This window comes from Neovison vison, chromosome 3 (assembly GCF_020171115.1).
Source record: "Neovison vison isolate M4711 chromosome 3, ASM_NN_V1, whole genome shotgun sequence".
NCBI lineage: Eukaryota > Metazoa > Chordata > Mammalia > Carnivora > Mustelidae > Neogale > Neogale vison.
In genome coordinates this window covers 112,381,905-112,409,681 of record NC_058093.1, presented here as the reverse complement: position 1 = coordinate 112,409,681, position 27,777 = coordinate 112,381,905, and the positions used below count along the sequence as shown (strand labels likewise).

The 27,777-nt window shown below is 39.8% G+C and overlaps 1 protein-coding gene across 7 annotated transcripts in view; it reads left to right on the top strand.

Annotated features, from left to right (window-relative positions):
* WDR33 (WD repeat domain 33) overlaps positions 1–27,777 on the top strand; it is a 122,630-nt gene that overhangs the window by 24,600 nt on the left and 70,253 nt on the right. For all 7 annotated transcript variants that reach the window (XM_044242712.1, XM_044242711.1, XM_044242713.1 and 4 more), the window contains exons 2-3: positions 25,336–25,562; positions 27,237–27,305. In XM_044242712.1, coding sequence (XP_044098647.1) covers positions 25,359–25,562; positions 27,237–27,305 — 273 coding nt within the window. In that variant the 5' untranslated portion in view covers positions 25,336–25,358. The remainder of the gene's footprint in view (positions 1–25,335; positions 25,563–27,236; positions 27,306–27,777) is intronic.

The window sequence follows — 27,777 nt, the reverse complement described above, 5'->3', positions numbered from 1 at the left end:
GCAGGGAGCCAGACATGGTGCTTGATCCCAGGATCCCAGAATCATGACCTGAGCTGGAGGCAGATGCTTAACTGATTGAGCCACCCAGGTGCCTTTTTGCTGTATGTCTTGAACTTCCTTCTAAGATGTGACTTGAGCTCTGCAGGTGCTCCCGTTCTATTATTTTCCCCATTGAATAGTATAAGTATTTCCAACTCCAGTTGATTATTGTTAATCATGGCAGTTATATTCTGTGATGTTGCAGACACTGAATTAGCAAATACTGAGTGTTTTTTTCCAGGGGAAATGCAGAGTTAGATTCCTGTGAGCCTTTGGTGACATTTGCAGTAAAGCCAATTGAGACATAATCTTATGTGTGCTTCTGTTTAAAGATACCTTATTTAATACATATTGTTGATCCATTAAATTAACTTTGAATTCATGGGCAGTAGTACTACTTACAGCTCATGTCTGAACCAGTCCTGCCTACTTTCTCCATTAAGGCACGTCACAGCCTTCTAGAGCTTAGGAACACTAGATAGCACTTCAGCACAACACTTGGAGACAATTTCAAGCAGTGAAATTAAAACAACAACAACAACAAAATGTGTAAAACTTGACACTCAGTGGATTGCAAAAAGGACACCTATTTACAGTATGAGAGCTGAAACAAGAAGGCACAGCATTGCCTGGTTAGACCTCAGCTGGGAACTTGATCTCTGGGTCAGTTCAAGTTTTTCTTTACTTTCTATGTCTACAAATGATGCCAGAGATTTGGGGCTACAGATAAATTTTACCAAGTAGATAAATTTGTAAATGGGAAATCTTTGAATGAAGATCATTCTAGTTTGAGCAAAGGGAAACCATAAACTGTTTTTCCTATTAAGCTGTTTGTTGTTGTTGTTAACTGCGGGGATGTAAGAAGTATGTTTTTTCGTTCAAAATACAAACAGCTGAATTGTGTACTGAGATTTTCCCCCGAGCCTAGTCATAAAGGAGGCAAATGACAATGACCTAACTATATATTTATTCCCCAAAACAGTACACAAAAGGCATGAAGAAAGAATGTAAATGTGCATAGAGGTGGGAGTAAAAGTGGTTAATAAAATGGAAAAAAGTATTTAACCTTTTATTTTTATTTTTATTTTTTTTTAAAGATTTTATTTATTTGACAGAGATCACAAGTAGGCAGAGAGGCAGGCAGAGAGAGAGAGGAGGAAGCAGGCTCTCCGCGGAGCAGACAGCCCGATGCGGGGCTCCATCCCAGGACCCTGGGATCATGACCTGAGCCGAAGGCAGAGGCTTTAACCCACTGAGCCACCCAGGCGCCCTTATTTTTATTTTTTTAAAAGATTTTATTTATTGAGAGAGAGAGAGAGAGAGTATGTGTGTGTGCGTGCAAGCAGGGGGAGTGGCAGAGGGAAAGGGAGAAGCAGGCTCCCTACTGAGCAGGGAGTCCTATGCGGGGCTCTATCCCAGGACCCTTGGGATCATGACCTGAGCCAGAGGCAGATACTTAACCGAGTGAGCCACCCAGGTGCCTCCAGTATTTAATCTTTTGTTAATAAGAAAACTAAAATAGAGCCTAGAAGAAGTGTTTTCTTTTTTTCCCTAAGACAGCAAAGATTCTTTTGACTTAAAGCTTTATGTACAATGATGATTGGTGCAATTTGAGTTGTAGAGGGATATGTTTTAAAAACAATTCACGAGGGGCGCCTGGGTGACTCAGTGGGTTAAAGCCTTTGCCTTTGGCTTGGGTCATGATCCTAGGGTCCTGGGATGGAGCCCCACATCGGGTTCCCTGCTCAGTGGGGAGCCTGCTCCCCGCCCCCCTGCCTGCCTCTCTGCCTGCTTGTGATCTGTCTCTGTCAAATAAATAAATAAAATCTTAAGAAAAACAAAAACAAAACAATTCACTGGGCGTCTGGGTGGCTCAGTGGGTTAAGCATCTGGTTTTGGCTCAGGTCATGATCCCGGGGTTCTGGGATGGAGCCTCATGTTGGGCTCCCTGCTCAGCGGGAGTCTGCTTTTCCGTTTGCCCCTCCCCTGCTTATGCGCTCTCTCTCTCAAGTAAATAAATAAAATCTTAGAAAACAACAAAAAAATTCAAATAAAAAAATTCAAATATCCAGCAACGAGACATGTTTTAAAGGTAAACCATCCAAGTAGTTTCTGTTCATTAATATTTATAAATACACAAAGCAACTTCATTAGAGAGGACAGTTTTCCTCTTCAGTTCTAGAAGGGAGAGGGTTGGGGGATGGGGTAACCTGGTGATGGGTATTAAGGAGGATACGTTTTGTGATGAGCACTGGGTGTTATATGCAACTAATGAATTGTTGAACACACATCAAAAACTAATGATGTACTTACTATATGTCGCCTAATTGAACATAATAATAAAAAAAATGAAAAAAATAAAAACCTCATTGTTCATTATCAGTAGGAATAAAGGTATTTTCTTTACCATAGTAGTAACAAAATAAAATTAGCAATAATTACTTGATACTTACTCTGTTTATCTAAAGTAACTAGGTAAATTCTATTTACTTAATTTTATTTACCCAATTTACCTAATTGAACTGTATAAATTCAATAAATAATTTGGTATAACATTATTTTGTGCTATATTTTTAAAATTGAGGTATCCTTGCATATAATGTCAGTTTCATGTGTACAACATAATGATATGATATTTTTATATATTGCAGAATGGTCACCACAAATTTAGTTAATAGCCATCACCTTTCATAGTCACAGTTTTTTTTTTTCTTGTGATAAGAACTTATAATCTACTCTTAGCTACTATTTTTTTTTTTAAGATTTTATTTATTTATTTGACAGAGAGAGATCACAAGTAGGCAGAGAGGCAGGCAGAGAGAGAGAGAGAGAGGAGGAAGCAGGTTCCCTGCTGAGCAGAGAGCCCCATGCGGGGCTCCATCCCAGGACCCTGAGATCATGACCTGAGCTGAAGGCAGAGGCTTAACCCACTGAGCCATCCAGGCGCAATTACTTTTAGCTACTTTCAAATTTGCAGTACGGTATTACTATTATTTTTAAAAATATTTATTTATTTGACAGAGAGAGCACAAGCATGGGGAGTGGCAGGCAGAGGGAGAGGGAAAGCATGCTCCCGGCTAAGCAAGGAGCCCAATGCAGGGCTTGATCCCAGGATCCTGAGATCATGATCTGAGCCAAAGGCAAATGCTTAACCAACTGAGCCACCCAGGTGCCCTGCAGTGCAGAATAATTAATTAAGAGTTACCCTAGTGTCCACTACATTTCCACAACGTATTTATTTTATCACTAGAAGTTTGTATTTTTTGATTGCCTTCACCCAGTGTCTCCCATTTCCATCCCCCACCTCCGGCAACCGCCAGTCTATTTTCTTCAGTCTGTGTATGTGGGTATTTTTATTTGTTTCTGATTCCACATGTATATTTCACCTATACAGTATTTGTCTTTCTCTGATTTATTTCACTTAGCATAATGCCTTCAAGGTTCATCTGTGTTGTCAAAAATGGCAAAATTTCATTCTTTTATATGGCCAAATCATACTGCATTGCATATTCACACACACACACACACACACACACACACACACACTTTCTTTATCCAATTTATCTGTTGATGGATACTTGGGAGGTTGTAAACATGGGTGCATATCTTTTTGAATTAGTAGTTTTGTTTTCGTCAGAGAAATACTCAGAAGTAGAATTGCTGGATTGTAGAGTAGTTCTGTTTTTAATATTCTGAGGAACCTCTACACTGTTTTTCATAGTGGCTGCACCAATTTGCACCAGTTCACATTCACACCAGCAGGGCACAAGGTATCCCTTTTCTTCACATCCTTGCTGACATTTGTTTAACATTTTTTTTTTAAAAGATTTTATTTATTTATTTGACAGACAGAGATCACAAGTAGGCAGAGAGGCAGGCAGAGAGAGAGAGAGGAAAGTGGGACTCGATCCCAGGACCCTGGGATCATGACCTGAGCTGAAGGCAGAGGCTTAACCCACTGAGCCACCCAGGAGCCCCTAACATTTTTTTTTTTTTTAAGTCAGGGTCCCAGGGTGCCTGGGTCCAGGCTCAGTCGGTTAAGCATCTGCTTGAGCTCAAGTCATGATCCCAGTGGGATTGAGCCCTGTACTTGGGCTCCCTGCTCAGAGGAGAGGCTACTTCTCCCTCTCCTGCTCCCCCTGCTTGTGCTCTCTCTCTCTCTCTCTCTCTGTAAAAGAAATAAAATCTTAAAAAAAAAAAAAAATCATGGTTTCATTGAGGTTAGTTATGTCTCTTTAGTCTCATAATCCAAAATAGGTCTCCCTTTCCTCTTTTCCTCTCAGTATTGCATAAGCACGTGTGAAAGGGCATCTGTTTTTTGGACAGTCACATTTTCCATTTAAAATTAATTTGGGGGGCATGGTGGGAGGCTGAGTCAGTCGAGTGTCCAATTTTTTTTTTAAGGTTTTATTTATTTATTTGGCAGAGAGATAGAGCACAAGTAGGCAGGGAGGCAGACAGAGATACCATCACTGGTAATATTTCTGGTGTATTTTTCTATAAGTATTATAAGCATTTACAAACATGAGTGTGTTTGTAGTGCCACTGGCCTGCTTTATTCATTCGTTTGTTTCATTTACAAGCAAGATAGCCAACCAAGATAGTTTTATTTATTTGTTCTTTTTTAGATTCTGTAATTATTTTTTTTTAAAGATTTTATTTATTTATTTGACAGATCACAGTAGGCAAAGAGGCAGGCAGAGAGGAGAAGCAGGCTCCCTGCCGAGCAGAGAGCCCGATGCAGGGCTTGATCCCAGGACTTTGAGATCATGACCTGCGCCAAAGGCAGAGGCTTTAACCCACTGAGCCACCCAGGCACCCCTAGATTCTGTAGATTTTTGCATTTCCTTCTGGGTTAATATTTATCGAGTTAAAAGCATAGCTTGGGTCATTTTTTTTTTTTTAAGAGATTTCATTTGTTTATTTGACAGAGACACAGTGAGAGAGGGAACACAAGTGGGGGGAGTGGGAGAGGGAGAGGCAGGCTCCCCACTGAGGAGGGAGCCTGATGTGGGGCTCAGTCTGAGAACCCTGGGATTAGTTGTGGGATCACAACCTGCGCAAAGGCAGATGCTTAACAACTGAGCCACCCAGGTGCCCCAGGTTTTGTCATTTTTATAAGTTAAATCTGGGAAGGTTAGGAATAGGTCCAGTTTTTAGTGTTGGGTATAGCTCTTGTGAATAATTTGTAATAATACCTTAGATTGCTAATATACTTCGTAGTTTGTGAAAATTTTTTCTGTGCCAGTCATTTGAATTTAACTCTGTATGGCGGTGGTGAGTTTTCAAACTGCAGTCAGAACTGCTTTCTTTCTTTCTTTTTTTTTTTTTTTTAAGATTTTATTTATTTACTTGACAGAGATCACAAATAGGCAGAGAGGCAGACAGACAGAGAGGGGGAAGCAGGCTCCCCACAGAGCAGAGAGCCTGATGTGGGGCTCTGTCCCAGGACTCTGGGATCATGACGGGAGCCGAAGGCAGAGGCTTTCCTCCACTGAGCCACCCAGGCGCCCCTCTTAGTACTTTCTTGATAAAAATTCTTACAGATTAGGAATGGAAGGGTTTTTCTTTTAACTGTTGAAGGGCATCTATAAAAATCTAGCTAATATCACATTTAATAGAGAATACTTAATAGAGAAAGACTGAATGCTTTCTCCTTCAAGACAGTACAATAAGGCAAGAAAAAGAAATAAAGCTTTTAGAACAGAATGACATAAATTGCCCCTATTTACAGATGACATGATTTTTTTTTTTTTTAAATTTTTTTTTTACAAACCCTTGTGTCGAGGGCTGACTTTCAATAGATCGCAGCGAGGGAGCTGCTCTGCTACGTACGAAACCCCGACCCAGAAGCAGGTCGTCTACGAATGGTTTAGCACCAGGTTCCCCACGAACGTGCGTTGCGTGACGGGCGAGGGGGCGGCCCCCTTTCCGGCCGCGCCCCGTTTCCCGGGACTAGGGGCTCTCCGCACCGGACCCCGGTCCCGACGCGCGGCGGGACATGCCATGCCACGCGGGGCGCGCGCAGCGGCCCGCCGGCGGGGACGGCGGTACAGATGACATGATTACCTATGCAGAAAACTCCAAGGAATTGATAAGAAGTCTAGGATCAACATGTGAATTTAGCAAGGTTGCAGAATAAATGGACAGTGTATAAAAATTAATTGTGTTTCTTTATACTGCCAGTGAACAGCTGGGAATGAAAATAAGTAAAACACAGTTCCATTTAAATAGCACCAAAACCAGGTATAAATCTGACAAAGCTTGTCTGTGTGTCTGAAACTACAAAACATGGTTGAAGCAAATCACAAAAGACCTAAAGAATTACCTGTTTATGGTTTGATGACAGATATTGTTAAAATATAATTTCTTCTCAGATTGGTCCATAAAGATCAAAATCTCATATTTTTTATGGGTAATAAGCTGCTTTTAAAAATTATAATATGGCAAAACAACACAAATTGCTAGATCAGTTTTGATGAAGAACAACATAGTTGGGGAATCTGATGAAATGTAGCGGATTTCAAGACATTCTGTAAAGGTAAAGTAATCAGGATATTGAGGTGGATCCACATGAAATACAGTCAGTTGATTTATGCGAAGGTGTAAAAGCAATTTGGTAGAAAAAAGATAGTCTTTTTCAGCATACGGAGTTGGAACAATTGGACAACATATGAGAAAAAAGAATTTCAAACCATCCCTTATACCTAATACTGAAATGAACTCAAATAGATCAGAGATCTAAATGTGAAATGTAAAATAATACAATTGGCAAAGGAGAACAAAGGAGAAAAATCTTTATAATCTTGGTTTAGATGAAGATTTCTAGGGGTACTTGGGTGGCTCAGTGAGTTAATCTTCTGACTTCAGCTCAGGTCTTGATCTCTGGGTCCTGGGATTGAGCCCCATGTCAGGCTCCCTGCTCATTGGGGAGTCTGCCTTTTCCTCTCCCTCTGCCTTTGCTAGTCCCCCTACTTGTGCTCTCTCTTTCTCCGTCTCTCTCTGTCAAATAAAGAAAAAAGTAAAATCTTAAAAAAAAAACAACAAACTCCTCTACAATAAGAAAACAACCCAATTAAAGAATGGGGAAAATATTTGAACAGAAACTTTGCTGGACAAGACATATGGGTGGTAAGTAAGGACCAAAAAAATGCTCTATATCATTTGTCTTGAGGGAAATGCAAATGAAAACCACAATGAGGGGTGCCTGGGTAGCTCAGTGGGTTAAAGCCTCTGCCTTGGGCTCAGGTCGTGACCCCAGAGTCCTGGGATTGAGCCCCACATCGTGCTCTCTGCTCTCGCTCAGTAGAGAGGCTGCTTCCCTTCCTCTGTCTCTGCCTATCTGTGATCTCTGTCAAATAAATAAATAAAATCTTAAAAAAAAAAAACCCACAATGAGATACTACTATATATCTGTTAGGGTGACTAAGAAACAAAACAAACAACTCTTCTCTGCCTAGTTGACAAGTATTAATGAGGACGTAGAGCAACTGGAACTTTCGAAGTTGCTAGTGGGAATGTAAGATGGTATAGGCACTTTGGGAAATCTTTTTGCAGTTTCCCGTAAAGTTTAAATATGAAGTTACGCGACCCCACACTTTCAGTCCTAAATACTTACCCAAGAAGAATGAACACTTAACATTTACACAAAACTACACATGACTGTCAGTAGTAATTTTGTTCAAATTGCCAAGCACCGTGGACAATTCAAGTGTCCCTCAATTGGTGAATGGAAAAACAAACCGTAAAAAAGGAATTACTGGTACTTGAAACAACATTGGTGAATCTCATAATTATTATGCTAAATGAAAAATGCCAAACTTAAAAGGGTCACAGTGTGTGATTCTCTTTATATGACATTCTACAAAGATAAACTATAGTGATGGGAAACAAACAAAATGGTTGCCAGGGACTAGGAGTAGTAGTAGAAAATTGGTAACAGGGTGCTGCATCTTGATTTTGGTTATTTTATGATTCTGTGCATTTGTCAAAATCTGGAAATGTTCCAAGTTCTAAAGTTCTAAGTTCTAAAATTTACTTTTTGGTGAATGTAATTTTAAAAATAAGTTAATCAATAGTATGAGAAGATAGGCCAAAAACTGGGAGATAATACTTACAGAAGATTTATCTGATAAAGGATTGTTGTCCAAAATATACGAAGAACTCTTAAAAAGGGTACCTGGTTGGCTCAGTCGGTTAAGCGTCTGTTTTTGGCTCAGGTCATGATCCCAGAGTCCTGGGATGGAGTCCTGAGTGGGGCCCCTTGCTTGGCAGGGAGCTTGCTTCTCCATCCCCTTCTGCTGCTCCCTCTGCTTGTGCTGTCTCTCTCAAATAAATAAGTAAAATCTTTTTTTTTTTTTTTTAAAGATTTTATTTATTTATTTGACAGAGAAAGATTACAAGTAGGCAGAGAAGCAGGCAGAGAGAGAGAGGAGGAAGCAGGCTCCCTGCCGAGCGTAAAATCTTAAAAACAAAACAAAACAAAAAAAACCTCTTAAAACCTGAGAAAATGAACAACTTGGGTTGGCTCAGTTGGTAGAGCATGTGGGTCTCTCTCTCTTAAGGTATTCATTTGACACAGAGAGCACGAGCAGGGGAAGCAACAGTCAGAGGGAGAGGGAGAAGCAGGCTCTCTACGGAGTAAGAAGCCCGACGCAGGGCTCGATCCCAGGACTCTGGGATCATGACTTGAGGTAAAGGCAGACACTTAGCTCACAGATGCCTCCCTATTTTTTTTTTTTTTTTTTTAAGATTTACTTACTTTATTTAAGAGAGCAAGAGAGCCAGCAGGCAGGAGGGGTGGGGCAGAGAGAATCTAAAGCAGATTCCATACTGAGCATGAAGCTGATGCAGGGCTCGATCTTAAGACCCTGAGACCTAATTAGGCCCTGAGCAAAAACCAAGTGTTGGACGCTTAACCGACTGTGCCACCTAAGGTGCCTCAAACATGTGGCTCTTGATCTTGGGGTCATGAGATAAGTCCCATGTTGGGTGCGGAGCTTATATTTCAAAAAAAAAAAAAAGGGCAAAATATCTAAACAGACACCTCACTAAAGAAAATACACAGGTGTCAAGCATATGGAAAGATGCCTAGCATCACATCATCAGGGAACTGTCATTTTAAATAAGGAGATACCACTATACACGTATTGCAGTGTCTCAAATCCAAAACACTGATAATAGTAAATGCTGGTAAGGGTATGAAGCAACAAGAACTCTCATTCATTACTGGTGGGAAGGCAATATGGTGTAGTCAGTTTGGATAGTTTTTCATTTTCTTACAAAACTAAGAGTACTCTGTTATCAGAGGATCCAGCAGTCCTCCTTTGTATTTATCCAGGTGAATTGAAAATATGACTATACAGAAACTTGCATATGAATACTTATTGGAGCTTTATTTATTTATAACTGCCAAAATTTAGAAGCAACCAGGACATCCTTCAGTGGTAAGCAAAGTGGTACATGCAGACAATGGGATATTAGTGCTAAAAAAATAAATGAGTTGGAAAAGACATGGTAGGACTTCAGATACATACTGCCAGGTGAATAAAGCCAATCTGAATACTGCTTAAAAAAAAAAAGTCCATTACAATATATTAAATGAATTGAAAAGAAAAGAATGATAAGCCATGGCTTTCAAATGAGTACATGGCAGGTATTTTTCTTGAAGGGGAATGTAGGTAGACTGTGCTTCAAGGGAAACAGTTGTCAGCATTTGTTAGTGTGATAAAAATTGATTTGTAAAGATACAAGTTTTGAACACTTGTATCTGCCTTGTGAGATTGAGTTTCCCAGTAATTAATAGTTCTTTTTTAAATTATTTTTTTAAGGACAGGTCTGTTTTTCACATGCTTCTGCATATCTGTCTACGAATGCTTGTGTCTTAGTGAAAGAAGAAGTTGCTTGAAAGAAGGTTTTCACACAATATAGGTTCAGTGAGATAAGCATATGGCTGTTCTCACATGCTTCTGCGTGTAAGTTTACATACACTTACTTATTTATCTATTTATTTATTTTAAAAAAGTTTATTTATTTATTTGAGAGAGACACAGCGAGAGAGGGAACATGAGCGGGGAGTTGGAGAGGGAGAAGCAGGCTTCTTGCAGAACAAGGAGCCCGATGTGGGGCTCAATCCCAGGATCCTGGGATTATGACCTGAGCCGTAGGCAGACACTTAACGACTGAGCCATCCAGGTGCCCCTACACTTATATTTTAATAAATGAAAATATTACTTGAAAGATACTTTAGGAGCACCTGGGTGGCTCATTAAAGCGTCTGCCTTTGGCTTGGGTCATGATGCCGCACCCTGCTCTCTGCTCAGCAGGAGGCCTGCTTTCCCTCTCCTAGTCCGCCTGCTTTGTGTTTCCTCTCTTGCTATGTCTCTCTCTGTCAAATAAATAAATAAAATCTTAAAAAAAAAGACTCTTTATATGCAGTATAGTTTCAAAGATGGTTTATGCACAATGTAGTTTCAGTGAGTTAAGCTTAGGGCTTTCACATATGTTTATAAACTGGTGCCATATAAAAGATGTTAGTTGAAGGATGCATTAAAAACAGTGTAGTTCAGGGGCGCCTGGGTGGTTGAGCAGCTGCCTTCAGCTCAGTTGGTTGAGCAGCTGCCTTCAGCTCAGGTCATGATCCTGGAGTCCCAGGATTGAGTCCCACATCGAGCTCCCTGTTGGGCGGGGAGTCTCCTTCTCCTGCTGACCTCTCTACTCTCTTGCTCGCTCTCTCTCTCTCTCTCAAATAAATAAATAAAGTCCTTAAAAAAAAAAAAACAAAAAACAGTGTAGTTCAGATGAGTTAAGCATACTGCTGTTCTCGTATGTCTCTACACGTAAGTGTACAAACTCATGTAGTATTGATGAAAGAAGTTACTTGAACAGTGATTAATACAAACTCTGGTTTTGGGGTGCCTGGGTGGCTCAGTCGGTTAAGCGGCTGCCTTTGGCTCAGGTCATCATCAGGATCCTGGGATTGAGCCTCACATCGGGCTCCCTTCTCCGCAGGGTCTGCTTCTCCCTCTTCCTTTGCCCCTCACCTGGCTCATGCTCTCTCACCTCTCTCTCAAATAAATAAATAAAATCTTAAAAAAAAGAATACAGACTCTGGTTCAGCGAGTTTAAGTGTATGGCTGTTCCCATATGCTTCCACACATACTTTAACAAACACTTGTGTCTTAGTGAAAGAAGATGTTAGTTGAAGACCAGTGGTGATTTTAATAAAAATGATTATTTTGCTTTATAAGAAATGTGAGTTAGATGATATGTATAATTCTGTGAAGCCAGTGTTTTCTAAATTATCAGTGCATGATGTAAAATCATGCATAGTTAAAAGTTCTTAAGTGCAAAATAAACAAATGCACTTTAATGTAACAGAGTACTAAAAGCTTGTTGATGTGATTTATTTTTATATTTTAAAGATTTTGTTTATTTATTTGAGAGAGCAAGAGAGCACGAGCCGGGGGTGGGGGATGAGAAGCAGGTACCCTGCTGATCCAGGACCCTGGGATCATGACTTGAGCTACTGCAGGTGATTTACTGACTGAGTCACCCTGATGCTTCTTATTAATGTGTAGATGCCACATTGTCAGATTTTGTTGGAATATTAAAGAATATGCACAACTTTCTGAGAAAGCTATTATATTTTTTCTAAATATATATCTGTGGGGGTCCATATATTTTTCATATACTTCAACCCAAATAACACACTGTAGTAGGTTGAATGCAGCTAACATGAGAATCTAGCCGTTTTCATTTAAATTAAGCTAGACATTAAAGAGATTTGAAAAAAATGTAAAAAATAAGTGTCACTCTTTACTAGCTGTTTTTGGGCAAGGGGAAGTAGTTATTATAATGGGTTTTTTCTTTTTTATTTTTTACAGTGAAAAAAATGTATATTTAGATTTAGCCAGCTGGATCTGTTTAGATGATCCCAATTTTTTTTTTTTTTTTAAAGATTTTATTTATTTGACAGAGATCACAAGTAGGCAGAGAGACAGGCAGAGAGAGAGAGGGGAAAGCAGGCTCCAGTGTAGCATGATGCAGGGCTAGATCCCAGGACTCTGGGATCACGACCTGAGCTGAAGGCAGAGCTTTAACCCACTGAGCCATCCAGGCGCCCAGTGTTTTGTTTTGTTTATTTTTTTCTTTCCTTCTTTATGATCCCAGTTTTGTTGGCAACGTCTAAAGCATTATAGTCAGGAGCCAGTCCAACATGCTTTCTCTCCATTGGGTCTGTTAAGGGTGTTGACCTTGGCCACATCAGTGTCAAGAGTTTTTTCACAGCCTGTTGCTTGTTGGTCTTAACATGTACAATGAACACAAGTGTGTTGTCTTCAGTTTTCTTCATGGGTGACTCAGTGGTCAGGGGGAACTTAATGATGGCATAGTGGTTAAGCTTGTTTCTCCCAGGGATGCTGTTTGAAGAATATCTGGGATGCCTTTGGAGATGTAGTATCTTGGGATGTCAGAATGTAGGTGATGTACAGATTTCTTTCTGTGACTGGATGCTTTTCAGCACTGCTTTCTTGGCCTTCAAAGCCTTTGCTTTGGCTTTGGCTTTGGGAGAGGCAGGGGCTTTCTTCTTTGTCTTTGGCATCATCATTGTGAAAGGAGGGTTTATCATTATTTTAAATATATGTTAAATATTTTGAAGCTTTCTGTTTTAATTTCTAAATGGCAAGTATCTGTAAATATCACAATAAACAAAAATTTAGGGGAATCCTCAAATTTATTTTTTTTCAGGATCTTATTTGTCTAAGAGAGAGAGGGGAGGGCGCTTTTAGATGTAGTTTTAGATGTAGTCTAACATAAGATGTAGATGCTTTTAGATGTAGTCTAACATAAGAAGGGGGAGTGGCAGGCAGAGGAAGAAGCAGTCTCCCTGCTGAGCAGGGAGCCCCACATAGGGCTCAGTCCCAGGACCCTGAGATCATGACCTTAGCCAAAGGCAGACAGTTAATGACTGGGCCACCCAGACACCCCAGAATGCTCAATTTTTAAAAGTAAAGGTGTCCTGGGCACCTGGGTGGCTCAGTTGGTTAAGGAACTGCCTTCGGCTCAGGTCATGATCCTGGAGTCCCAGGATCAGGTGCCACATTGGGCTCTCTGTTCAGTGGAGAGTTTGTTTCTCCCTTTGATCTGTCTTCTCTCATGCTCTCTCTCCCTTCCTCTCTCCCCCGCCCTCTCTCTCTCATAAATCAATCAATCAATCAATCAATCAATCTTTAAAAAGTAATCTTTAAAAAAAAAAAAAGGTATCCTGAAATAAAAAGTTTAGGACCTTGCTGTTCTAAGGAAACTGTTTAAGAAGTGAACTGTCCAAGTTACTTGGATGTCTCGTGGTTCTCAAATTTTTGCTGCACTTTAATATCATTTGGGAGCTTTTAAAAATCTCTGCTGCCCAATTCATATCCCACACAATTAAATTAGAATGAAGATGAGAGCCTTAAGCCTGGCTTTGGGAAGGGTAGCTTCAGATCATAATTGAATCTTTGAATTCCTTATTCCTAATTTAAGAGGTCACTTTATCGGAAAATGCTGTATTGTTTTTGTTTATTTTTGCAAAGATATTCAGTATTCCAGTGAGAATTAGTTTGTCCAGTTTTTATTGGTTAAATACTTGCTAAGTTAATATAATCCATTTTTAAAAACAGTGTAAAAATGAAAAAGCTCTCGCTTTGTATGCTAAGGACAAGGATAAAAACCACACTCACTAATCACTGACTTTATCTTCATTGAAAACAGTTGATGGTATAGGTTTCTTTATCCCAGAATCATACTTTTGAAATATTGAATTGTTACTTTCTAACTAAGCTGAGTGGCGAGAATTGTGGTCATAGATGGATTATATGTAAAAGTTAGTTTTTAACTTTGGACACAGAAAACTACATCTAAAAGTGCAGGTACAGTATCAAGTAATATGCATTAAACTGACCCAGTGCAGTATCCATTAAAATGTTTCAGTAACTACAGCTTAAATATGCAATGGAAGCTGCTTTTAACCCCAAGGTTATGAAGAATTATGCAGCTAAATCTTTGGCTGAAAGCTATAAAAATTGGACAGCCCCTACACTGAGAGTTAATTAAAGTTCATCTTTGGGTGCCTGGCTGGCACACTCAGTTAAGTGACTGACTCCTGGTTTGGACTCAGGTCATGATCTCAGGGTGGTGAGGTTGAGGCCCATGAAAGTCTTCCAACTCAGTGGGGTGTCTGTTTGTCCTTTTCCCTCCCCTCTCCATTCAAATAAATTAAAAAAAAAATGGATCTTTAATGTCCAGTTTAGATATCAGCAAATTTCTGGTAGCAGTCTTAAAATGCTTATCTTTTTTTTTTTTTTTTAAAGATTTTATTTATTTATCTGACAGAGAAAAAACAAGCAGCGGGAGAGGCAAGCAGATGGAGAGGGAGAAGCATACTCCCTGCTAAGCAGGGAGCCTGATGTGGGGCTCAATCCCAGGACCGTGGTATCTTGACCTGAGCTGAAGGCAGACACTTGACCCACTGAGCCACCCACGTACCCCTTAAAATGCTTATCTTTTCAGTTTTGACTATGTGTATTTTCAGCATGGGTGGTTTGTTTTTGCCAATTAGGGAATTGTTTGTGTTAACTTTATTTCCTCATGTTAACTTTTTAAATTTCTCTTTTTTTAAAGATTTATTTATTTATTTATTTGACAGGCAGAAATCACAAGTAGGCAGAGAGGTAGACAGAGAGAAAGAGAGGTGAAAGCAGGCTCCCCGCTGATGCGGGTCTCGATCCCAGGACGCTGGGACCATGACCCGAGCTGAAGGCAGAGGCTTGAACCCACTGAGCCACCCACGCACCCCTAAATTTATTTATTTATTTATTTTTAAAGATTCTATTTATTTACTTGACAGACAGAGATCACAAGAAGGCAGAGAGGCAGGCAGAGAGAGAAGAGGAAGCAGGCTCCCTGCTGAGCAGAGAGCCCGATGCAGGGCTCGATCCCAGGACCCTGAGATCATGACCTGAGCCGATGGCAGAGGCTTAACCCACTGAGCCATGCAGGTGCCCCTAAATTTATTTTTTATTGAGATAATTTATATATATATTCAGTGCATTTCTGAGAAAAAAAACACAGAATGATCTGTATACCTTACCTAGTTTGTGCCAGTGGTGGTAATTTTGAAAACTGTAGTACAGTTTTGTAAAACTGTAGTACAGTTTTGTAAAACTGTAGTACAGTTTTGTAAAACTGTAGTACAATTGAATATGGACATGGTATTAATCTCCAGTTTTTACAGAGATTTCCCGAGTTTTATTTGTACTCTTGTGTGTGAGTTCTCTGCAATTTCATTGTGTGTATATATTTGTGTATCTACCACCATGGTCGGGATACAGTTCGTCACTGCAGTAGTTCCCCTTTTATAGTCACACCCCTTCCCCATTCCTAACTGCTGGCAATCACTGATCTGCTTTCCATTTTTGTCATCTTGTTATTTCAAGAATGTCACATAAATGAAAGTATACAGCATATGACCTTTTGGATAGGTTTGTGTATCTAGTACTAGAGTCAAGGTACAGAATCACTTGAACTTTTATTTTTAATTAATTTATTTTTCAGAGATTTTATCTATTTGTCAGAGAGAGAGAGAGAGTGTACACATGCATAAGCAGGGAGAGGGATGGGTGGAGGGAGAAGCAGTCTTCTCACTGAGCAAGGAGGCCGATGTCGGACTCTGTCCTAGAACCCTGGAATCATGACCTGAGCAGAAGGCAAACATTCAACCGATTGAGCCACCCAGTTAGTTGTCCCATGAATCATGTGAACTTATTTTAAAAACTATTTTAACAGTTACCTTCTTGTTTATTCTTTAAAAAACTGAATGGTCTCAGTACTGCTCCTGATTTGTTCAGGATTCGTATTTATTAATGATTGGGCAGTGAAAAAAAAGAGACCGTGATCATTTTTGTTACCGGTCTTGGTTACCACTGATGTAGGTCCCCTCAAAGTTTTGTGACAGATTATATATATCAGATCTCTTTTAGGGTAGATTATTCATCCCAGGACCTACTTACTGGTCTGGAGATAAATTATTTTAAAATAGAGATTGCCAGGCTGGTTTTCTGACAATGGAGTCTAGGTTTGCGTTAATGAGAATGGGGATCTTAAAACCTTCCATTATTTTTTTTTTTTAAAGATTTTATTTATTTATTTGACAGAGATCACAAGTAGGCAGAGAGATAGGCAAAGAGAGAGGAAGGGATGCAGGCTCCCTGCTGAGCAGAGAGCCCAGTGCGGGGCTCCATCCCAGGACCCTAGGATCATGACCTGAGCCGAAGGCAGAGGCTTTAACCCAGTGAGCCACCCAGGTGCCCCAGAACCTTCTGTTATTTTTTAAAGTTGTACAGTAATTTTACTTGCTATCCTAGCTATTTAATGCATCAATAATTTGTTCTTGGGTTAGAATTATTTCATCTCCATTTGGGAAAACAAGCTTTCTTGGGGTAATCAGAAACTCTGATTAGTGGTTGATATGGTAAGAGTTATTTTATTTGATAATTGGACCAGATCCTGGTGCCATAGCTACTACCACTTAGGGCATTTGCCACATAGGAATTTCTTTGGCTATGAATACAACAGTGGTAGCAGAAATTCAGTGATCAAAAGAGGAAGTTGCATAGATAGGAAATCCACAGGAAGACGATACTTTTTTTACTTGTGACTCAGTATACACGCATGTACAGCTGAAACAGAAGTTTCACAAAAACAGTTCTTTCTTGTAAAACGTACGGTTCAGTATTAGGTGTTCTATTAAAAAAATTTTTTTTATTATTAAAGTACTGTTGTTTGTTAGCCAAGTTGATTTCAGGAATCACCAATACGATGTGACTTCTACTTTAAAGAAAACTGCTTTAGGCCAGTTCGTGACACCAAGTCATGGAGGGTCCCCCCCTCCCTTTTAAGTAAACTCTGTACACAACGTGGAGCTTGAACTCATGACTGACTGAGCCAACCAGGTGCCCCAAGTTGTGTGTGTGTGTGTTTTTTTTTTTTTAAATTCAGAGCCTCAGTTCTACCCTCTTGAACAGTAGTTTAAAGATCTTTGGATCTCTGGATGGCTTAGTCCGTTAAGCATATGACTTGGTTTCGGCTCAGGTCATGATCTTAGGGTCGTGAGGTCAAGCCTGGCATTAGATTCTGCACTTAGTATGGACTCTGCATGAAATTCTCTTCTCTCCCTCTGCCCCTTCTCCCAGTCATGCTCTAGAGTGTGTTCTCTCTCAAATATAAATTAAAAAAAAAAATCCTTTCATTTATTCTTTTATTCAATTATATGAAACATTTAGTAAATCCATTTTGGATTGAACTTGTGGAATTAGTTTTAGCAAGGTTATTTTCCTGTTTAAAAAAAATATAAAAAATATCTATCTATCTATATCTATATCTGTCTGTTTTTCCCCTGTGTTTTAGTTGGATATCAGCTGTGATGGTGAAATTTTCCTAGCGGAGTCAGAAATGTTTGGTTGTGGGTGATTATGGTTGATTGGATGTGTGGATGATTTGGTTGTAGATGATTATGGTTGTTACTCTGTGGATGATTTGGTTGACCCACAATCAAATGTTTGGTTGGGGAAATGATTATGCTGACCCTGGTATGCTGAGTGAATGACAGAGCATTACTTGTTTCTTTTCTTTTTCTCTCTTTTTTTTTTTTTTTTTTAAGATTTTTTACTTATTTATTTGACGGAGAGTGAGATCACAAGTAGGCAGAGAGGCAGGCAGAGAGAGAGGGGGAAGCAGGCTCCCTGCTGAGCAGAGAGCCTGATGTGGGGGTCAATCCCAGGACCCTGAGATGATGACCTAAGCCGAAGGCAGAGGCGCCCCTAATTTATTTCTTTTTACCGTGTCTTTTCCTATTATTTACCCCTAGCCCACCCCAAATTTTAACATGAGAGTGGCTTGTGCTGTAATCATAATCATCCTGTTATATTCCTGTTGCCTATGATAGATCCGTCCTGGTAAACAGGTATAGTAGATTCTCAGTGTAGTAGTGGATTCTTACATTACTTTCTTTTTTTTTTTTTTTTTAAAGATTTTATTTATTTATTTGACAGATAGAGATTACAAGTAGGCAGAGAGGCACGCAGAGAGAGAGAGAGAGGAGGAAGCAGGCTCCCTGCCGAGCAGAGAGCCCAATGCGGGACTTGATCGCAGGACCCTGAGATCATGACCCGAGCCGAAGGCAGCGGCTTAACCCACTGAGCCACCCAGGCATCCCAGTTCTTTTTTTTTTTTTTTTTTCTTTCAACAGACTACTCACTTTGTTGGCTAAGGGAATAATATATTTCATTCAAAATAATATCTGTTGAGCAAAAAGAATCTTAGAAGTTATCTGCATTAACCTCATTGTCCAGGTGGAGAAAGCATATGGAGAGAAGTTGAGTAGCTTGCTTATTTTGGGGAAGTAGTTGAAAGCTTGAAGGCTAAGGATATGGTGCAAACTTTTGTGAACTCGGGAGTCTGTATTTGTCACGAAGTTCAAAATCTGTTCTGCGAACTTAGACATTATAGTCAGTGAATCAGAATGATAACGCTGTATGTGATGTAGGGTATAATATAAAGTTGGCACTTGATGAAATGTTGTGATTGCTTGAAACATAGGAGGTTTTTTTTTTTTTTTCCTTAAGAATTTATTTATTTATTTGACAGAGATCACAAGTAGGCAGAGAGGCAGGCAGAGAGAGAGAGGAGGAAGTAGGCTCCCCGCTCAGCAGAGAGCCTGATGCGGGACTCAATCCCAGGACCCTGGGATCATGACCTGAGCAGAAGGCAGTGGCTTAACCCACTGAGCCACCCAGGTGCCCCAACATTGGAGGTTTTTGTGTATGAGAAAGACATGATAAGTTCATTGTTTCAGGTGGATTTATTTTTCTTAGCTATTTGCTTCTCTTGTTAGTATGTATACCCAAATTACTTGTCCTCTTTCTACCTCAGTTCCTCTGTCTTGTCCCACCTTCCCTCACCCTCTCTCCTAGATAGGAAATGAAAATGCTTTGGGACAAACCAGGCTTGTAGTTTAAACGGTAATGTTCTGTTAATGTAGCTTAAGTGAATACTGCAGCAAATTGGAATCACAGTAATTACTTTTATGGAGAATAGAGCTCTTCTTTACTTTTTTTTCTTTTAGGATTTTATTATTTATTTGAGAGAGCGAGCGAGAGACTATGAGTGTGAGTGTGTACACAACCCAGGAGCCAAGGGGGGAGGCAGAGGGAGAGGGAGAAGCAGACTTCCTGCAGAGCAGAGACCCCAACATGGGGCTCAGTCCCAGGACTCTGGGATCATGACTTGAGCCAAAAGCAGATGCTTAAGCACTGAGCCACACAGGCACCCCAAGCTCTTATTTTTCTGCATTTGGTTATATATATATATGTATATAAATGTACATGTGCTGCCAAAGCAAGCACTGCATATGTATATATATGTATGTAAAGAAAGATTTCCTTGAAATGTTGTCCTGAGCGAAGCCTAAAGGATCATTTTAATGACTCGAGTGAAAGGTCTGTCTGGATCACTTATTTTTCAATCTCATGTGTGGAGTTTTCTGCTGTCTCTATTAGAGAAAGCTGTTTTTTTATTATTATTATTATTATTATTTTTTTTATTTTAAAGATTTTATTTATTTATTTGAGAGAGAGAGAGAGACAGTGAGAGAGAGCACGAGCGAGGAGAAGGTCAGAGAGCGAAGCAGACTCCCCATGGAGCTGGGAGCCCGATGCGGGACTCGATCCCGGGACTCCAGGATCACGCCCTGAGCCGAAGGCAGTCGTCCAACCAACTGAGCCACCCAGGCGTCCCGAAAGCTGTTTTATTATTGCTAGCATCTTTCAGCAATCCATACTGGTGAGCCAGGAGAGCCAGGCATTTTGCTCTGAGTGCCATTGTATTTGTCTGCTAGGGTTGTCATAACAAAGTATAATCTTGGTGGCTTAAACAACAAAAATGTGTTTTTCACAGATTGGGAAGTTTGAGGCCCAAGATTAAGATTTGAACAGGGTTGTTTTCTTCTGAGGCCTTTCTCCTTGACATGTAGATGGCTCTCTTCTCCCCCGTGCTTTCATATGGCTTTCCTTCTGTGTGTGTGTGTGTGTCCTATCTAATCTCCTCTTACAAGCACACTAGTCATATGGATTAGGGCTCTGTCTCCAAATACAGTCATATTCTGAGGTTTTGGAGGTTAGGACTTCAACATATGAATTTGTGAGGGGACACAGTTCGGTCCATCACAGCTACTAAGAGGCTCTGTTTTGGGGGTGGCTGGGTGGCTCAGTTTTTGTGTCTCCTTTCAGCCCGGGTCATGTCCCAGGGTCCTGGGATCAAGTCCCACATTGGGCTCTCTCCTCGGCAGGAAGCCTGCTTCCCTCTCTCCCACTCCCTCTGCTTGTGTTTCCTCTCTCGCTGTGTCTCTGACAAATAAATAAATAAAAATCTTAAAAAAGAAAAAAAGAGGCTTTGTTTTGACTTTGTTAAGTGACAGTGATTTATAGGAAGTGAAGCTGAAGTGAGTAAGGTTTAATGCGAAGACTGGTCATTGTATTGTGAGGAGGTTTGCTTTTATTTTATTTTAAGGCTGGGTCTTGATGTAAAATATAATTGTAATTTTTCTCCCTCTCTTTTTCTTCATGCTGGACCTTTATTTTTAGAACAGAAGTAGTACTTGACCATTCATGAAAAGTTAAAAGTTCTTCTTCTTCTTTTTTTTTTTTTTAGAATACAAATTTATAAGTGGAAAGGTATCTTTTCCCATCCTCTATAAGGTCTTAAGTGAAGGAGTAATATTTTTTTTTAGCTTTAACATGTGAATTATTCAACAGTGTTAGTAATAGCATAGTGATTGTTTTATATTTGACTTTGTTTTATATTTGACTTTATATTTTTTATTCTCCTCCTTAGAAGGTAAATCCTGGATTTGGCTCTTGGTTAATGCTTTGTGTCCATGTACCTATCATCCATCTTCAGCACCGTCAACTTGTTAATATTTCAACTACCTCACCATCTAAAATTTTTTCCAGTGGATTAAACTCCCCATTTTTTAATGGAGATAAAAGTCACTTAACGTAAAATTCTCTGTTTTAACCATTTTATTTTTATTTATCTATTTTAACGATTTTATTTATTTATTTTGAGAGGGAGAGAACACAAGCAGGTGAAGCAGCAGAGGGAGCGGGAGAAGCAAGCTCCCTGCTGAGCAGGGAGCCCAGTGTAGGGCTGGATCACAGGATCTTGATCTGAGCCAAAGCACACGCGTAACTGAGCCACCCAGGCACCCCATATCTGGCTTTTTTCACTTAATATAATGTATTTAAGCAGTTTTTTTTTTTTTAAATATTTTATCTACTTACTTTAGAGAGAGGGGGAGACGGAGGGGGCAGAGGGAGAGGGAGAAAATCTCAGGCTGACTCCCTGCCAAGCATGGAGCCTGATGGAGGGCTCAATCTCACAACTCTGAGTTGAAACCAAGAGTGGACACTAAACTGAGTGAGCCACACAGGTGTCCCCTTAACATAATGTATTTAAGATTTATCCATGTCATAGCATGTATCAATGTTATATTCCTTTTTTTTTTTTTTTTTTGCTGGATAAATTTTTTTTTAAAAGATTTTATTTATTTGAAAATGAGAGACAGAGATATCAAGAGAGATCCTGAGTGGGAAGGAGAGGGAGAAGCAGGCTCCCCACTGAGCAAGGAGCCTGATGTGGGACTTGATCCCAGGACTGTGGGAATCATGACCTGAGCTGAAGTCAGACACTTAACTGACTGAGCCACCTAGGTGTCCCTGGCTGAATAATTTTTAAGCCTCTTTTGTTACGTGTAACTATGTGGGTTTTTTTGTTTTGTTTTGTTTTTTTGTTTTTTGTTTTTTAAGTAGGCTCCATACCCAACGTGGGCCTTGAACTCAAGACCCTGAGATCACGAATCAGATACTCTACTGACTAACCCCTAAAATGTTATTTTTGTAACATCGTTTATCATTCATACTTAAAAAACCTTAATTCTTATTTGATATCAGTAATGTTAGAAAGTAGATTAGTAGGATGATTTTATTCTAATAAAGTTAGAAATTTGATGGTTGTAAAGGGAAAAAAATAATTTTAGGATATACTTTTTTTTTTAAAGATTTTATTTATTTTATTTGACAGATAGATAATCACAAGTAGGCAGAGAGGCAGGCAGAGAGAGAGGGAGGAGGAAGCAGGCTCCCTGCTGAGCAGAGAGCCCGATGCGGGGCTCGATCCCAGGACCCTGGGATCATGACCTGAGCCGAAGGCAGAGGCTTTAACCCAGTGAGCCACCCAGGCGCCCCTAGGATATACTTTTCAAAGCTGTGTCTTTTTATTTATTTTTAAAAATTTTATTAAAAATTTTTTTAAAAGATTTTGTTTATTTATTGGACAGAGATCACAAGTAGGCAGAGTGGCAGGCAGAGAGAGAGGGGGAAGCAGGCTCCCCGCTGAGCAAAGAGCCCGATGCGGGACTCGATCCCAGGACCCTGAGATCATGACCTGAGCCGAAGGCAGAGGCTTAACCCTCTGAGCCACCCAGGTGCCCCTAAAAATTTTATTTAAGTAATTTGTACACCCAACCATGGGGCTCTAACTCATGACCTGGAGATCAAGAGTCGGACGTTCTTTGACTGAGCCCACCAGGAGCCCCAAAGCTGCATCGTTTTGGAATTACTGGCCTAGACATCTGAATTGAAGCCATTTGTTGAAATCTGGATGCTGAAACTTAGTTGGATTCATGGGATAGCTGAGTAAACAGATACCTTATTATTATTCTTCACCAACATTATGAGGCAAATCCTGAGTGCAGTTTGTACATTCTAATTTAATTCACACATAGCCCTAAAAGAAAGAAAGAATGCTTACCTCATTATAAGATTTTATTTTATTTATTTATTTATTTATTTATTTTATTTATTTGCGAGAGAGAGACAGTGAGAGAGAGAATGAGCGAGGAGAAGGTCAGAGAGCGAAGCAGACTCCCCATGGAGCTGGGAGCCTGATGTGGGACTCGATCCCGGGACTCCAGGATCACGCCCTGAGCCGGAGGCAGTCGTTTAACCAACTGCGCCACCCAGGCATCCCTGCTTACCTCATTATAAATTAACATTTATGAGAAACCTTCTGGGCTTGTTCCAGAGTAGTGGAAATAATATGTATTAAATGTATATTTTATCACACGACTTAATTTTGTTGTTTATTTATTTCTCCTGTCACCCCCCCCCCCAATCGTATTATCTTTATTAAATGGTTTCAGGAGAGACTAAAGTGACAGGATGAATGTAGTAGTAGTACTAAGAATATATTCATCAAAGGAAATAATAAATTTTGTTCAGGTCCTTATTTAGTGTCTTGAATGAGGAAAGACAAATAAAAGACTGTAGAAAAATAATGCAGAGTACAATCTCTCCTGCTGTCAAAACAAAAATAATTGTGGAAATTGCTTTTAACAAACACCATTTATGTGCTTTTTATCATCTGATTTTTATTTTTATTTATTTTTATTTTTTATTTTTCAAAGATTTTGTTTATTTGACAGAGGGAGACAGAGAGAGGGAAGACAAACAGGGGGAGTGGGAAGGGAAGGAGCAGGCTCCCCACTGCAGGGAGCTCAATGCAGGGCTCCATGCCAAGACCCTGGGATCATGACCTGAGTCGAAGGCAAATGGCTTAACAACTGAGCCCACCCAGGTGCCCCATCATCTGACTTTTAAAATGTGCTTAAAAATGTGTTTTTAGGGACGCCTGGGTGGCTCAGTTAGTTGGACGACTGCCTTCGGCTCAGGGCGTGATCCTGGAGTCCCGGGATCGAGTCCCACATCGGGCTCCCAGCTCCATGGGGAGTCTGCTTCGCTCTCTGACCTTCTCCTCGCTCATGCTCTCTCTCACTGTCTCTCTCTCTCAAATAAATAAATAAAATCTTTAAAAAAAAAAATGTGTTTTTAGGGGCGCCTGGGTGGCTCAGTAGTTAAGCATCTGCCTTTGGGTCAGGTCATGATCCCAGAGTTCTGGGATCAAGCCCCAAATGGGGCTCCTGCTCAGCAGGAAGCCTGCTTCTCCCTCTCCCATTTCCTGCTTGTGTTTCCTCTCTCTGGGTCTCTCTCTGTTAAGAGAAGTATAAACAAATAAAATCTTTTAAAAAAAGGTGGTTTTCTGTCATGCATTTTTGTGTTATTGGAATACAAATGTAATTAGAGTTGAAAAATTGTAAGCTTTTGATATTTTTTCTGTTAAGATGGTAGCTTAATGTTGCCTGTATAAATATATAAATACAGATACTGAGAAATATGGTTCTCTGGTAATTTGATCCTGAAATTATATCTATATACTTAAAAATATTTTTCTTCTTTTTAAAGATTTTGTTTGGAAAGCTGGAGTGTCAGTGGGAGAGGGGGCAGAGCGAGGGAGACAGTCTGAAATGGACTCTGTGCTGAGCACAGAGCCAGATGCATGGCTCCATCTCATGACCCTGAAGATATATGACCTGAGCCAAAATAAAGGGTGGGATGCTTAATGTACCATCTCATGACCCTGAAGATATATGACCTGAGCCAAAATAAAGGGTGGGATGCTTAATGTACCACCTCTGGATATACATACTTCTAGCATTCATATGAAGTAGGATAGTTTATTCCTTTTTCTGCCCTATTCCTAGGAAAGTTAAAGGACAAAAAAGTCATATTTAAAAATTTTGTAGCTAAAAATAAAATTAGTTTTACCATTGAACATCTAATGAAAACTTCATTTAAAAAATGTGAAGAGGTTTCAGTGATTCTGCCCTACCCCCTCAACACACAGAGTACATAGCACATTCACCCCATGTTGTTATAAATTGTGTTTTTTCCCTCTACCAGGCTGAATTTTACAAAAATCTCATTAGCACTTATTTTGTGAATTGGCCTTTATCAAATGTCTAACTGGTCTCTACCATTAAATCTAATAGTTTGGGTTGCCTGGGTGGCTCAGTTGGTTAAGTGTTGGCTCAGGTCATGATCCTGGTGTCCTGGGGTCCAGTCCCGCATCAGGCTCCTTGCTCGGCAGGGAGCTTGCTTCTCCTATTTCTCGCTCTGCTTCTGTGCTCTCTCTCTCTGACAAATAAATAAAATCTTAAAAAAATAATAGCTGGAAATGATACTAAAAGCTGGAAATGATATTTACTAGAAAATGGAAGAGAAGTATAAAAAATGTTCATTTTAAAATATTTTCAAGTAATGTTGCAGTGCTGATACTTGTAGTGAAAGTACGTTTTCCTTACTCTAGACTCCTAGAACGAATACATCACCATGGCTACAGAAATTGGTTCTCCTCCTCGTTTTTTCCATATGCCAAGGTTCCAACACCAAGCACCTCGACAACTATTTTATAAGCGACCTGATTTTGCACAGCAGCAAGCAATGCAACAGCTCACCTTTGATGGAAAACGGATGAGAAAAGCAGTAAACCGAAAAACCATAGACTATAATCCGTCTGTAATTAAGTATTTGGAGGTAAGTCCAGTTAATGTGCTTCTGATGACCAGACTGCGGCTTTTTCAGAAGAAGAAAGTTTTTAGAATTCAGGATAATAAGTATAACTGTGTTTCTTGAATTTGTGGGGTGAAGTGGAATTTCAGATGAGGCCAGTCACTAGTACTTTGTTTACTTTCTGCATGTATGAATCATCTTCTCAAAAATTATAAAATTTAAGCTCTCATTTACAGTTTAAGCTTTTATTTTTTAAAAACATTTATTTATTTGTCAGAAAGAGAGAGCGTGTGCGTGAGAGTGTGAGTGAGCGCATGCATGAAAGCACAAGAGCCACAAACGGGGCTACCAGGCAGAGGGAGAAGGCTCCCCATGGAGCAAGGAGCTGGAAACGGGACTTGATCCCAGGACCCTGGGATCATGACCTGAGCAAAGGCAGAAGCTTTACCAGCTGAGCCACCCAGGCATCCCATAGTTTAAACTTTTAGAACAAAGTTCACAGCAGATCTCAGAAAATGGTACTTTAATCCTAAGGCCAGCCTTAAAACACTTGTTAAACTCACAGGATATTTGAAATGTTAAGAGACTACCAACATAGGACTGTTTCTATGAGAACAAATGTTCAGAATAGCAGTTTTGTGTGTCCAAGACACTGGCTGAAGGAAAACTGATTTTCTAAGCCCCCAGTGGTTGATCACTCTGTCAGAGAAAAGGGCTCCACTTCTTTGACATTCAAGCATTTTTGGGTGAGAGCAACCCTGACATGGCAGCTAAAGCCCAAATAGACATCTCTCTAAATCTCTGCTTGATATTTCTCCCTTTTGAGTTCTTTATTTACTTGTCTTCACCTAGGAATTAGCCTCTGCAATTTGCTTTCATTACTAACGCTATTACTTTAATCAGGTTTTGATCTGCTCTGGCCTGCTATGAAGAAAATTTGTATGCTTTTTCTTACCTGAGACTGTTGTTAAAGACCTATTTGCATATTGGATAATTAGTATGTTGCAAACAACATAAGAGAAAAATATTCAGAAATGAAGACAAACTTAGGTTTTTCCAGGTAATTCAGGTGGAAAACTAATCTAGGAGAGGTTGAGAGGAATTAAGAAAACCAAAGGTAGGATACCAGGAATTGTTTTGTACTGAGGACTTTTTATTTAATTTTTTTTCCTCTGAGTTTTTATTTCTTGATTTGACAGAGAGAGACACAGCGCGAGAGGGAACACAAGCAGGGGGAGTGGGAGAGAGAGAAGCATGCTTCCTGCTGAGTAGGGAGCCCGATGTGGGGCTCGATCCCAGAATTCTGGGATCATGACCTGAGCCAAAGTCAGACGCTTAACGACTGAGCCACCCAAGAGCCCATGTGCTGAGGATTTTGAAGGAATTGGGAGACGTGTGCCTATCTCTTATCCTTTTTCTTTTTATTAAAGCATGGTCAGTGAGAATGTGCTGGGGTCAGCAGTATCTTGGGTGATTGGTTGGGGATAAGGTGAGTAAAAAGGGAAATTCTAAAATAATGTCAGTAGGATATGGTCTTTTTAAGATACCCTCTGTTACCTTTGTTTTAGAACATAATGAAAAAGTTTTAATCCTGTTTTCTCCCCATTTGATAGTAGCTTACATTTTATTAATATTTACTTTAGTTTCCAAACAGAGTATAATTGGACCACATTAATTAATTTGTTTATTTTTAAACAGAATAGAATATGGCAAAGAGACCAGAGAGATATGCGGGCAATTCAGCCTGATGCAGGTTATTATAATGATGTAAGTATTAAGATATGTTATACTAGCTTAAGGTTGCTTGGACATTTGAATGTAAATGTCTTTGCTTGCATATTTGAATGTAATACTGTGTGATCTCAAATGCAGATGTGGATGTTTCTTTTTCTTTCTTTCTTTCTTTTTTTTTTTTAAAGATTTTATTTATTTATTTGACAGACAGAGATCACAAGTAGGCAGAGAGGCAGACGGAGTTGGGGGGGGAGCAGGCTCCCTGATGAGCAGAGAGCCCGATGTGGGGCTCGATCCCAGGACCCTGAGACCATGACCCGATCCGAAGGCAGAGGCTTTAACCCACTGAGCTACCCAGGCGCCCCTCTTTATACATTTTTATAATTAAAACAAAACATTCTTAAAAGAGAAAATAACATTTCTGTACTCTATGGGTTATTATTTTTTTAATCTCAGTTAGAATTTTTCTTTTACTTTAATGGTGTAAGAACTTTTGATTTGGGGC